Genomic DNA, 12,242 nt, shown 5'->3' with positions numbered 1-12,242 from the left:
ATCTCATAAAACTAGAAGAGAATGTTCAGATACAGTGGATTAAAAAAATTGAAATCTATCCTCACAGTGAAACTCTGGAGCCTTCTCAATCCCTGCATCCAGGCAACACCGCCCACTGCCTCGTGGCCCTTTCTTTTCACTGCCAAAGGCAGCAAGATGGCAGGCTTTTGAAACTAAGTGGAACTAACTCAAGAGAGCATGCCCTCTGCAGGTCTGCTCAGATTACCTAAACCAGAGAAATTCCCAGGACCTCTGACGGTTCTTGAACCTTTGGGCATGGCGTTAGAGCAAATCAGCTACATGTAAGAGAAATGAAATTAAAAATACGCACATATTCCAAGTAAGAAATTTATTTGATCAAATGACAATATATGAAGATATTTTAAACTGTAAGGCTCCATTCAGTCGAAATGTAAATTTATTATAACGTAAAATGGTATCAGTGTAAATGGCACCTAAAAGCAGAAAGAATGTGATCCCTATAAATAATGTGTCTGTAAAAAGCATTCACAAAATCCTTGTGTACTTTAAAACTAGATTGCAAGTATATCGGTAAAATCTGTAAATAGTACTTAAAGTGGGTTTCTTAAATTTCCCTTACAGTATGTTGTTACATACAAGGTACTTGGGGTCCTGTGATGATCAGAGCATGGCTACCATGAGTGAGAAGATGTGTCCCGAGTGCATGGCAACCTCGAGTTCCCTGCACAGTATCCTATCCCTTCACATCCTTGGGAATTTGAATTGAGTGGGTGGGAATTTCTAATCACTCTAGTTGGGGATAATTAGAAAAAGAGGTTGGGAAACCAGGGTTGGAAAGAGGGAAGGGAGGGGAAACATGGTAGGGTCAACGGTTTCTGCAGAGCAGCTTTAGAAATGACCAAGAAAATGGATTTTTAAAATAATAACAACAGTGAATCCTTGGAGCTGTACCTCAGAGTCTGCACCAAGCCCCAAGGGTTGGGACTGACCAGCCTTCCCAAGAGCTCGGCCAGGAGCAACCATGCACTAGCATGAAATCTTCACTGGCGGGCAAGGTCATCACCTGGGTACACTGGAGACAGGGCAGAGTATGTAGGTTACACAACTTTCCCTAAATATTTTTTCCAGCATCCAAGTGACTCTGCTTTTGGGGCCACGATAGGACCTGGGAGGCAGGAATCAGCAGCTCCAAGTTACAGAATCAGAAAAGCTTCAGGCATATGGAAGGAGAACCAGACACGAAGAAGGTGGCATCTCCCAGTGGGCACAGCATAGTGTTCCAGCAAAGCACAAAGGTACAAAATGATTAAAGTGAAATGGACCATAGGGAGAAACGGAAAAGATCCCAGGAAGCTAAGGATGGTAAGTGAAAAATAATTATGTAGCACCCATTATTACTAATTTAAGATCTAGAAACATCATAGGGTTTGTGCTATTAATTTATAAATATAATATAATATTTATGAGGGCTTGCAAAATATCATAACTGACATACATAAACGTTACAGTCCAGCTTCATCCAACGGACTTGATGTTACATTTAAACGTAGTAGATTTGGGCTAATATATAGAATAATTTTTGCAGACCATTTTCTGGACCTTGGTCACACAGCTAAGTGAAGGCCAAAGAACACAGGAAGCATCTCATTGGTGGCTTTGGCAGCAAACATGTTTTTTATCTATGCGTTTTACAAAGATACACTTGGTCATTTGTATACATAAATTTATAAAAATTATCCATAGGAGATCTTTTATGTTTTCTTATCTGCTTCTTTGCTGTCAAGTCTAGTGGGAAGACTATTCAACGTCTTCAGCTCCTTTTCTCTGAGACTAACTGTTGTCTTTAGAGGGATGGATTTAAAAATAGTTTCGTGTCTCCCATTCAAGCTAAATGGCTCTTTGAAGATTCCTCATCTTGAAATTACAATCTTCCTTATCAATGGCACTGATGTGCACACACATTTTAATAAAACCAGTAAATGACTTCATATCACCGAATTTTAGCAGTGTGCTTTTAAACATGTTTGTTCCCAGCACTATAGAAAATAACCTCCGAACCCATCCAGGCTGATCATTAGAGATGACACCCTCTCTTGTCTGAGGTTGACAAAGTGAGACAAACCTGAAGATGGGTCAGGGTAAGAAAATCTCAAGGTTCTGTGGATTCACAGAACGTTAAAAACATGGCTTTAGCAGTATCTAAAATTACTTTCTACTCAGAGGAGGATGTAATATCTAATTATAGAGTGATTTTGTAAATTAGGTCTTATGCATGTGTAAACTCAATGGCCTTACATAGATAGCTTCACTCCAATAGTTAAAGGAAAGCGGTATTAACACCATTACCTTATATACTTGATTCGGGCATTGAAAGAAAGAGTTCAACCTATGATATCTTTACAGTCTTAAAGCCAAGGCAAAGTCATTCACCTTTGTTTCATTTCCCCAAATAAATTTCTAATTTAGCAAACAGAAGAGACCACTATAGTAGGAAAGTGAAATCAGCCTTTCTACCGGGAGGTTAATAAGCCAACATTTGATGAATACGTTTGGAGCTGGATACCCAGTCTGTGGAAATTTTCTCAGTGAGTGACCAAGCATGTAAATTTGACTCAAGTGAAATTACTAAAATAACTGGCTTTAAAAAATGAGCTTAGGAAAAGGAGGTGACCCTGGAGTAGCTTATTTTTATATCTTCTCTCACAGAAATCACCTCTTGGCAAAAGATGCTTGTGGCTCAGCTCACCTGAAAATAATTTCACTTGGAACTTTTCTTAGCTATTTAACATAATGGGACTGACTCAAAGTTGGTTCCAGTGGATGACACAAAATAAAGGTAGTGGGGCATGATGGAGCACGGCCCATCAGGGGGCGTCCCCCAGCTAGGTGGCCTGGTGGAGGGCCACAGTCACACTGACCCGCTGGATGATTTAAGCAAACTTCGAATTGCCCAAATACCACCATGTCTGGAATGCAGGCCCTCACAGCACTATCTAGGCTGGGCGATCATGGCAGAGCTTGTGGTGGACCGTCTGCCCGCACACAGCTGTGTCCTTGTTTGCATCTCTGGCACCTGGTACCTGGCACACACAGTAAGGAGACATCTATGGCCCTGGAGGAACCATCTGAATGTCAGAATAGCAGCTGACGAGTGCAGCGGCTCCGTCAGCCTCGTCATTCTGCGACACTTGTTTGGCCACTTGACTCTCCAGTCCTCCCGCCCCAAGGAACGTGCTTCCCACAGCAGAGTGTGGGGCGAGACGGCTCCACATCACAGCTGGGCTGGTTTAGCCAAAGGCCGACCCCGGGCTCAGAACCGCTTCCACTGTTACGTTTCCAGCTTTAGGGTTCAGCCCAGCTTCCAAACAGCAGAATATAAGGGTCATGTGAGCAAAGCCTGACGAGCTTTGTTCATTATCAAGCTATCCACACAATGCCCACAAAAGGAAGGCAGTCTAGTAGAATGACGTGTCTGGCCTGAGAGAAAAATATACATGCATCGCATCACACCTTTCTTTAAAATTTTCCAGCCAAAAAATCAACTGAGCGAAGCCTGAGATTCCCTGCTTTTTAATGTTACCTCAGCCTCAATTTCGAACTTACATTGTTTGTTAAAACTATCAAACGGACAGCCCCGTTGCCACGGCAGAGAAAAAACTGTCTCTGACGAAAAGGAACAGCTCGGAAAGATAAGTGAAGGCATTTGCAATGACAAAGCGCTAAGATTTTTTTAAGTTAAATGATAACATATCTAGAAAACACTGTGAAAATATATCTCTCAAAAATAGCACTCGGTTTAGTCAGAAGGCTCAGTGGAACAGAAAGCTGACCAGTAAAAAGAGAAGATAACCTTCCCATGTTTTGAATCTCCCTCCCTTTCCTGCCCTCAGACTCTCCCAGGCTGGGAGTATCAATATTAAAGCAGAACAATTGAAAAGCTGTGAAAAAGTGCTGGTATTTTTCAGAATCTCTTCCAGACAGTTTCCCTCTTGGTAACGTGAATCCTCTCTTGGGATCAAGGCCAGCGACGAACTTTAAGCGTATTCGAGGACACGGGTTCAAAGACCTCGTCGTCGTCTTCCATCCCTTCCTCTATTGGGTTCATCTTCGCAGAGGCTCGCTGGTGTAGGGGCGACACATCTGTCAGAGACACAGAAAGAAGAACCATTTAACGGACAGCCTGCCCTGATGCTGGCCTGATAGATCAATGGCAAACTCCAACTGGAAAATAAAACTCTCTGGGCATCTATAGCTGGCACCAGGAATGCAGTTTCCCTAAATACTTATTTAACTTAATTTTTATTTTATATTGCAATACAGTTGGTTTACAATGTTGTGTTAGTTTCAGGTGTACAGCAAAGTGACTCAGTTTATACATATACGTATATCCACTCTTTTTTTTTTTTTTTTTTTTTTTTGGCTGTGTTGGGTCTTCGTTTCTGTGCAAGGGCTTTCTCCAGCTGTGGCGAGCGGGGCCGCTCTTCATCGCGGTGCGCGGGCTTCTCACTGTCGCGGCCTCTCCCGTTGCGGAGCACAGGTTCCAGATGCACAGGCTCAGCAATTGTGGCTCACGGGCCCAGCTGCTCCGCGGCATGTGGGATCTTCCCAGGCCAGGGCTCGAACCCATGTCCCCTGCATTGGCAGGCAGATTCTTAACCACTGCACCACCAGGGAAGCCCTCTACTCTTTTTCAGATTCTTTTCCCAGAGAGATTATTACAGAATATTGAGTAGCGTTCCCTGTGCAGTGTGTATGTTAATCCCAAACTCCTAATTTATCCCTCCCCGCCCTGACCTTTCCCCTCTGGTGACCATAAGTTTGTTTTCAAAGTCTGTGAGTCTGTTTCTCTTTTGTAAATAAGTTTGTTTGTATTATTTTTTTAGATTCCACATATGTGATATCACATGATATTTGTGTTTCTCTGGCTTACTTCACTTAGTATGATAATCTCTAGGTCCCTCCATGTTGCCGCAAATGGCGTTATTTCATTCTTTTTTGTGGCTAATATTCCATTGTATATATGTACCACATCTTCTTTATTCATTCCTCTGTCGATGGACATTTAGGTGGCTTGCATGTCTTGGCTGCTGTAAACAGTGCTGCAGTGAACATTGGGGTGCATGTATCTTTTTGAAATATGGTTTTCTCTGGGTATATGCCCAGGAGTGGGATTGCAGAATCATATGGTAGCTCTATTTTTAGTTTAAGGAACCTCCATACTGTTTTCCATACTGGCTGCAACAATTTACATTTCCACCAACAGTGTAGGAGGGTTCCCTTTTCTCCACACCCTCTCCAGTATTTATTATTTGTAGACTTTTTGATGATGGCTATTCTGACTGGTGTGAAATGATACCTCCTAGTTTTGATTTGCATTTCTGTAATAATTAGCAACATTGAGCATCTTGTCATATGCCTTTTGGCCATCTGTATGTCTTCTTTGGAGAAGTGTCTATGTAAATCTTCTGCCCATTTTTTGATTGGATTTTTTTTTTTTTTTTTTTATTGAGCTGCATGAGCTGTTTGTATATTTTGGCGATTAATCCCTTGTTGGTTGCACCATTTGCAAATATTTTCTCCCATTCTGTAGGGTTGTCTTTTGGTTTTTTTTATGGTTTCCTTTGCTGTGCAAAAGCTTTAAAATTTAATTAGGTCCCATTTGTTTATTTTTGTTCTTATTTCTATTACTCTAGGTGACTGATCCAAAAATATATTGCTGTGATTTATGTCAAAGTGTGTCCTACCTATGTTCTCCTCTAGGAGTTTTATAGTATCCGGTCTTACATTTAGGTCTTTAATCCATTTTGAGTTTATTTTTGTGCATGGTGTTAGAGAAGGTTTGAATTTCATTCTTTTACATGTAGCTGTCCAGTTTTCCCAGCACCAATTATTGAAGAGACTGTCTTTTCTCCATTGTATAGTCTTCCCTCCTTTGTCATAGATTAATTGACCATAGGTGCATGGTTTATTGCTGGGATTTCTATCCTGTTCCATTGATCTATATTTCTGTTTTTGTGCCACTACCGTACTGTTCTGATTACCATAGCTTTGTAATAGTATAGTCTGAAGTCCGGGAGCCTGATTCCTCCAGCTCCGTTTTTCTTTCTCAAGATTACTTTGGCTATTTGAGGTCTTTGGTGTTTCCATACAAATTTAAAAATTTTTTGTTCTAGTTCTGTGAAAAATGCCATTGGTACTTTGATAGAGATTGCACTGAATCTGTAGATTGCCTTGGGGAGAATAGTCATTTAACAATATTGATTCTTCCAGTCCAAGAACACGGTGTATCTTTCCATCTGTTTGTGTCATCTTTGATTTCTTTCATCAGTGTCTTATAGTTTTCAAAGTACAGGTCTTTTGCCTCCTTAGGTAAGTTTATTCCTAGGTATTTCATTCTTTTTGATGCAGTGGTATATGGGAGTTTTCTAAATTTCTCTTTCTGTTCTTTCTTTGTTAGTGTATAGACATGCAACAGATTTCTGTGTATTAATTTTGTTGTTTTTAAAAATTTTTTTAATATTTTATTATTTTTTTGGCTGCATTGGGTCTTCGTTGCTGTGTGTGGGCTTTCTTTAGTTGCGGCGAGGAGGGGCTACTCTTTGTTGTGGTGCATGGGTTTCTCATTGCAGTGGCTTCTCTTGTTGCGGAGCACGGGCTCTAGGTGTGTGGGCTTCAGTAGTTGCAGCACACAGGCTCAATAGTTGTGGCTCGTGGGCTCTAGAGCGCAGGCTCAGTAGTTGTGGCGCATGGGCTTAGTTGCTCCATGGCATGTGGGATCTTCCCGGATCAGGGATCGAACCCGAGTCCCCTGCATTGGCAGGCAGATTCTTAACCACTGCACGACCAGGGAAGTCCCTCTGTATATTAATTTTGTATCCTGCAACTTTACTGAATTCACTGATGAGCTCTAGTAGTTTTCTGGTAGCATCTTTAGGATTTTCTATGTATAGTATCATGTCATCTGCAAACAGTGACAGTTTTACTTCTTTTTTTCCAATTTGGATCCCTTTTATTTCTTTTTCTTCTCTGATTGCTGTGCATGCCAAATCATTTTGGATAAGACCAAATATCAAGGGCCTTTTGGCATGGACCAAATGTCTCCATGGACATTCTGGACCGGACCAAATATGACCAAATATCAAGGACCTTGGTGTGGATCAAATGTCTTATGGACCAAATGCAAGGCATGAAAGTCAAGAAGCCATTCTTAGTCCATGAGAACAGATGTGGAGGGGAATGCCACTGCAGATGCCTGGATGGTATGAGCGTCTCAAACATATGCAGCTCCCAGTGGGTTGCCCCAAGGTCTGCTTAGAACTCAGAATGCACACTCCTACAGTAACATCATACGTGGTGATTTGAGTCCCTTGAAGGCTGGTTTAAATCCTAATTTCCCTAAAGAATGGTTCTACTCCAAAATTATAGAACCTAACACCATCTGGAACACCACCTAAAAGAACATTTCTTGCCACCAGCTGTCCAGCCACTCCCTGGACTGATAGGGGGAGAGGGAGAGAGAGAAGGTGGTGAGGAGAATCCAGGCATGCAGGAGGGAAGAGCCGGGTGGAGGAAATACATCCCAAATTGCAGCGGATAAGAAACCAAACAATAAATAACTCATGCGTTCTGTCCATCCCTCATTCGTTCATGCATTCACCAAATGCTAATTGAGCATCTACTGTAATGGACACCATGCTTGATGTAGAAAAAAACATTATCTAACAGTAAGAGTAAAAGGTATCATAAATGGGTACATGGGCTTCTCAAGGTGCCTAATATTACAACCAACTCTCTTCCATACAGTTCCCACGTTCCGTGTCAGGCTCCACTTTGTCAGGGTCTCCCTCGGCCCTACCCATGCCTGTGCCGTATTCTTGCTCTGCCCTCCAGCAGGGGGGGGTCAGTTAGCAATCAATCAACCAGCAAACGCTGAACTCAGGCTGGGGGTGAGGTTGATGATGGAGGAACAATGGGTGAAACCTGACTCTTCAAGTACTTGCTGTACAGCAAAGGACAGTAGCAGGATCCTATGAAGACACAAAGCAGAAAGGCTACAAGAAATTTACCAAGATCAGCTGTTAATCCCTGGCCAGAGTCAGCTGCAGACCAGAGGGTGCAGCAACCCTGAGAGCGTTCAGCGAGGCGGGGGGGGGCGGCGGCCATGTGCCCCACGCACGGATTGGAGTGTGGGAGGCAGTGAACGGTGGTCAGGACCAGAGGCTCAGGAAACACTTCCAGGGTTCAGATCCTTGCTGTGCCGCTTCCTGGCTGTGCGACCTGTCCTCCATCACTAAACCTCTCAAGGCCTGTTTCCCTGTCTGTGGAAAGGAGATGTTCACAGGACCTGCCTCATGGGGTTGTTGGGAGGATTAAACAAAATAATGGAATGTGCTTGGCACGGTGCTGGGCACATAGGAAATGTCACTGTCATTTTTTCCAAGATATTTATATTTTTTATTTCACCTTTATTCATTTGGATAAAAAGTATACTACATTGCTTACTTTATTGATAGAATTTTGAGATCAGGATAAAGACACCTGGGAAATTGACTTTTGGGGGCCTGATATGTACACATCTCGGGGGGAGGCTCTGTGTGTTCCTTCCATTGACAGCTTCGGAATCAACGTGGCCATTGTTAGGAGAGAGCATTAATATCATATTTAGCAAGAAATGATTCGTTTACATATAAATTATTTTCACTTAAGAAGTCTCTTTGGCATATATGACATTTATCACTGTTTTCCAGTTAAAGATTCACATAACATCATTACATAAACATTAAAAAACTTTTTGTTAGTTTTATCGAAGTATAGTTGATGTACAGTATTATGTAAGTTACAGGTGTACAATATAGTGATTCACAATTTTTAAAGGTTATATTCCACTTAGTTATAAAATATTAGCTATATTCCTGTGCTGTACAATATATACTCATAGCTTATTTATACAAATAGTTTGTGCCTCTTGATCCCCTGTCCCTATCTTGCTCCTCCCGCTTCCCTCTCCCCACTGGTAACCACTAATTCTCTATAAGTCTGTTTTTTTTTGTTGTTGTTGTATTCACTAGTTTGTCGTATTTTTTAGATTCCACACATAAGTGATCTCACACAGTATTTGTCTTTATCTGACTTATTTCACGCAGCATAATACCTTCCAAGTCCACCCATGTTGTTGCAAATGGCAACATTTCGTTCTTTTTTATGGCTGAGGTTTTTTTTGGGGGTGGGAGGAAGCAACAAGTTACATACAATAACTGCCATTTAATTATTAACTCTACGGTCATTGCCACACATCTGGGGAGATGCCCTGATCCACAGCCACATCTTCCAACATGAAAAGATCATAATTATGCAGGGCTGGACTTCGGCAGAGCTAGTGTGTTTGTTGTATGTACATGGAAATTGTTCACTTTCCAACATTTACAGTCAATTAAAACACTGAGTTCCCAGAGAGACAACTACTGACGTAAACGGTAGAAAATCACCCTCGATTAAAATAGTCCAAGAACACAATTCTGCCTCTGAGCACAGCAAGGGAGAATCTCTCAGACGCGTTCTTTTTATCCTTTTTTACACAGGTGACAGCAAACATACCAAACATAACCTCAGATTCGCATGTCTACTCAAATGGCAACGTGACCTATCTGTGGGACCTTGGGCAGGTTACTTCACCTCTCTGTGCCTCAATTTCTCTATCTGTAAAATAGAAATCATAATAATACCATCTACTTCACATGGTGATTAAGAGGATTACATGGCTCAACACTTGTTAAGTTCTTACATCTGTGCCTAGGATGTTATAATCCCTTTGTAAATGTAAGTCAGTAAAATGAGTTAATAATAAGGCCTTAGGAGAGCAATGGCCTAAATCATTAGAAAACTTGTTAAAGTTCATCGTCACTCATAGGAACAGCAAATAAAGGAAATGGGACTTGTGCTCAAATAGGGGTTTGTGTTTCTCAATCTAAGAGTGCAGCAAAATTGTCTTTTTTTTTTTTTTAAGAAAAAACAATAGCCATGGCTTCCATCATATTTCTAGCCTCGAGTTACGATTGGGTCTCATGAAATATTAACTTAGGCTGAGTATTTGCAGTCAGATAAAACCCTCAGAACAAGCAAGATGGTATGTCTAAGAGCGTTATGCCAAATCCATTATGTGGAGCATTCAGGCCTAACTGTACGACACACATAACACAAACACGCCCGACGCATTTGGGCTGGGGAAGTGGGGGTAATTGGTTTGTAGTTTTTAAGCCCATCTATCAAACCAGGGGTGACGTTCTGTGGTAATGTGAGTGTGCTGTCTACATCGGGGCCAAAATGTTATCTGCCCCCTTAAGTACCTCACCGATCACTGCCTTTTTCCATTGAGAGAGAATGGAGAGAGGACCCAATCCCACTGGAAATGACCTAGAGAAACTTTGTGAGAACTTTCAGCTTCTCTGTTGTTGACTGAAAAAAAAACGCACACCCTAAACGTTGAGAATTATGTTTTATTTGGCGGACAAAACTGAGGACTTAAGGCCAGGACACAGCCTCTCAGATAGATCGCTCTGGGAGATGGCTCCAAAGAGGGAAGGGAGAAGCCAGGATACGTAGGAGTTTTCCCAACAAAGACCAGGGAGTCAGAGCGTCAAAAGATTACTGTTACTTAAAGGAAACCAGACATCGCAAGTTAAGGAAGTTAGCGCTTTTCTGGGTATGGGAAGAGGCAGGAGTCTGGGCTCACGGAAATCATTCCTTTGCTACGCAACTCAGCTATCTGGGGCCAGGATCCTGTGCTTTCGCATCCTGAGTCCCCTCAGGGTGCACGGTCGGGGGGTGGAGGCAGCGGCAGACTGCTAGATGGCGGGCATCCTGTTTCTCTCCTGAGCTCCTTCACAGCTCACCATCAGGGTGGCTGTAACATCTTTTGTCTACTGATATGGCAGGCAACATTTTTTTTTTCACTGATAACTGTGAAAGAGTTTATTCTGTCCCCACTCTATTTGCCTGGGAAAGGAAGAGCTGTAGTGCTTATGATGTGACGGTAAAAAGATAGTCAAGCAAGAGTCATCCACAGTCCTGGGGTGACATCCAGGGGCCTCCTTCCCTTCTGGTCCAAGCTCTAGCAAACTCACTGCTCCCCAAATCCAGCCCATCCTTTTCCTCTTCTCCTCTTGCTTTTCTCTCCCATCGACTGGTTTCTCCATTCTCCTCTCTACCCACCAAATTCCTATCCACTCCTCAAGGTGCGGTTCAAGCCCCACCTCCTTCATTTGTAATCTTCCCTAATTCCTTCTGTGGGGAGATTCTGTTCTCCACCGAACAACAAATACTTGCATCTCTCCCTTACCGGAGAACAAGCATTTTGAGGGCAGTCATCACTACCTCTTCTCTCCTGCAGCCTCTCTGAAGCACCCACACATAGCCAGGTCCTTGATAATTACCGAGTACATGAGAAAAATCCCTCCCCGAAACTCTGCACGGGGCCTTCAGAAAGCCGGTCCTGAGGACTTGGGAATATCACATGGCCATCACACTGGATCTCTGATGGGTCAAGTCCCTGCCCTAGCAGTGGGGTGCCACCCGTGTCCCTCAAGCGCATGCAGGTCTCGGGTTACGGTAAAACCTCGCTATGAAAGGTGACTGTTATCACTATATTCTGTATCACGTCCCCTGAGGGAAATCACTTTCGTATCATTGATGATTCGACAGTGCTTATAGCACAGGTAGGAGTACCGTCCCCTCAAGTCAGCATCAGTGAAGTTTGTCAGTACCATCCCCTGCTACAAAGTTTCCATCCAATCAGCAAAGAGAATCCCCAAGTGACTCCAAGGCTGAGAGGCTGGGTTAAATGTTGGGGAAATAAAAACGAACCAAACATAGTCTCTGCCTCTGTATCATTTTACTTCTCAGGAACTACGTTGTACTTTCTGGAGCAATTCATTCTCACCGCATCCGTGTCATTGTTTCTACTTGATACTCAGAGGCTAAAGCAAGGACAGCAAGGACACCTGTGAAGGAAACAGAGCCGGGGAGCTGCTGTGGATGAACGCCTTTCCCACCAGGGCGGGACCCGCTCGGAAACGGATTTGGCCGGGGTAAACCAGGAGGCCCTCACAGCCCAGCGAGGCTGCCAGCCAATGTGCTCTTTCCACACAGAGAAGAAGAGATGCCCTTTCCGCCTTCGTGGCCGCGTTAGGGCCCACCAGCCCCCCACACCCCAGCTCCCGCCGCAGTGCCTGTTGCTCTTTCTCCATCGGCAGATGTACTGGAAG

The 12,242-nt window shown here is 43.1% G+C and overlaps 1 protein-coding gene across 2 annotated transcripts in view; it reads right to left on the bottom strand.

Moving 5' to 3' along the window:
• Nucleotides 1–334: 334 nt before the first annotated feature.
• POPDC1 (popeye domain cAMP effector 1) overlaps nt 335–12,242 on the bottom strand; it is a 41,842-nt gene continuing 29,934 nt past the window's right edge. For both annotated transcript variants that reach the window (XM_082475352.1, XM_082475353.1), the window contains one exon: nt 335–4,122. In XM_082475352.1, coding sequence (XP_082331478.1) covers nt 3,998–4,122 — 125 coding nt within the window. In that variant the 3' untranslated portion in view covers nt 335–3,997. The remainder of the gene's footprint in view (nt 4,123–12,242) is intronic.

This window comes from Balaenoptera physalus (genome assembly GCF_965194825.1).
Source record: "Balaenoptera physalus genome assembly, chromosome: 9".
Lineage (NCBI taxonomy): Eukaryota > Metazoa > Chordata > Mammalia > Artiodactyla > Balaenopteridae > Balaenoptera > Balaenoptera physalus.
Note: the sequence above shows the minus strand (reverse complement) of the source record. Positions and strands in the feature narration are given on the sequence as shown.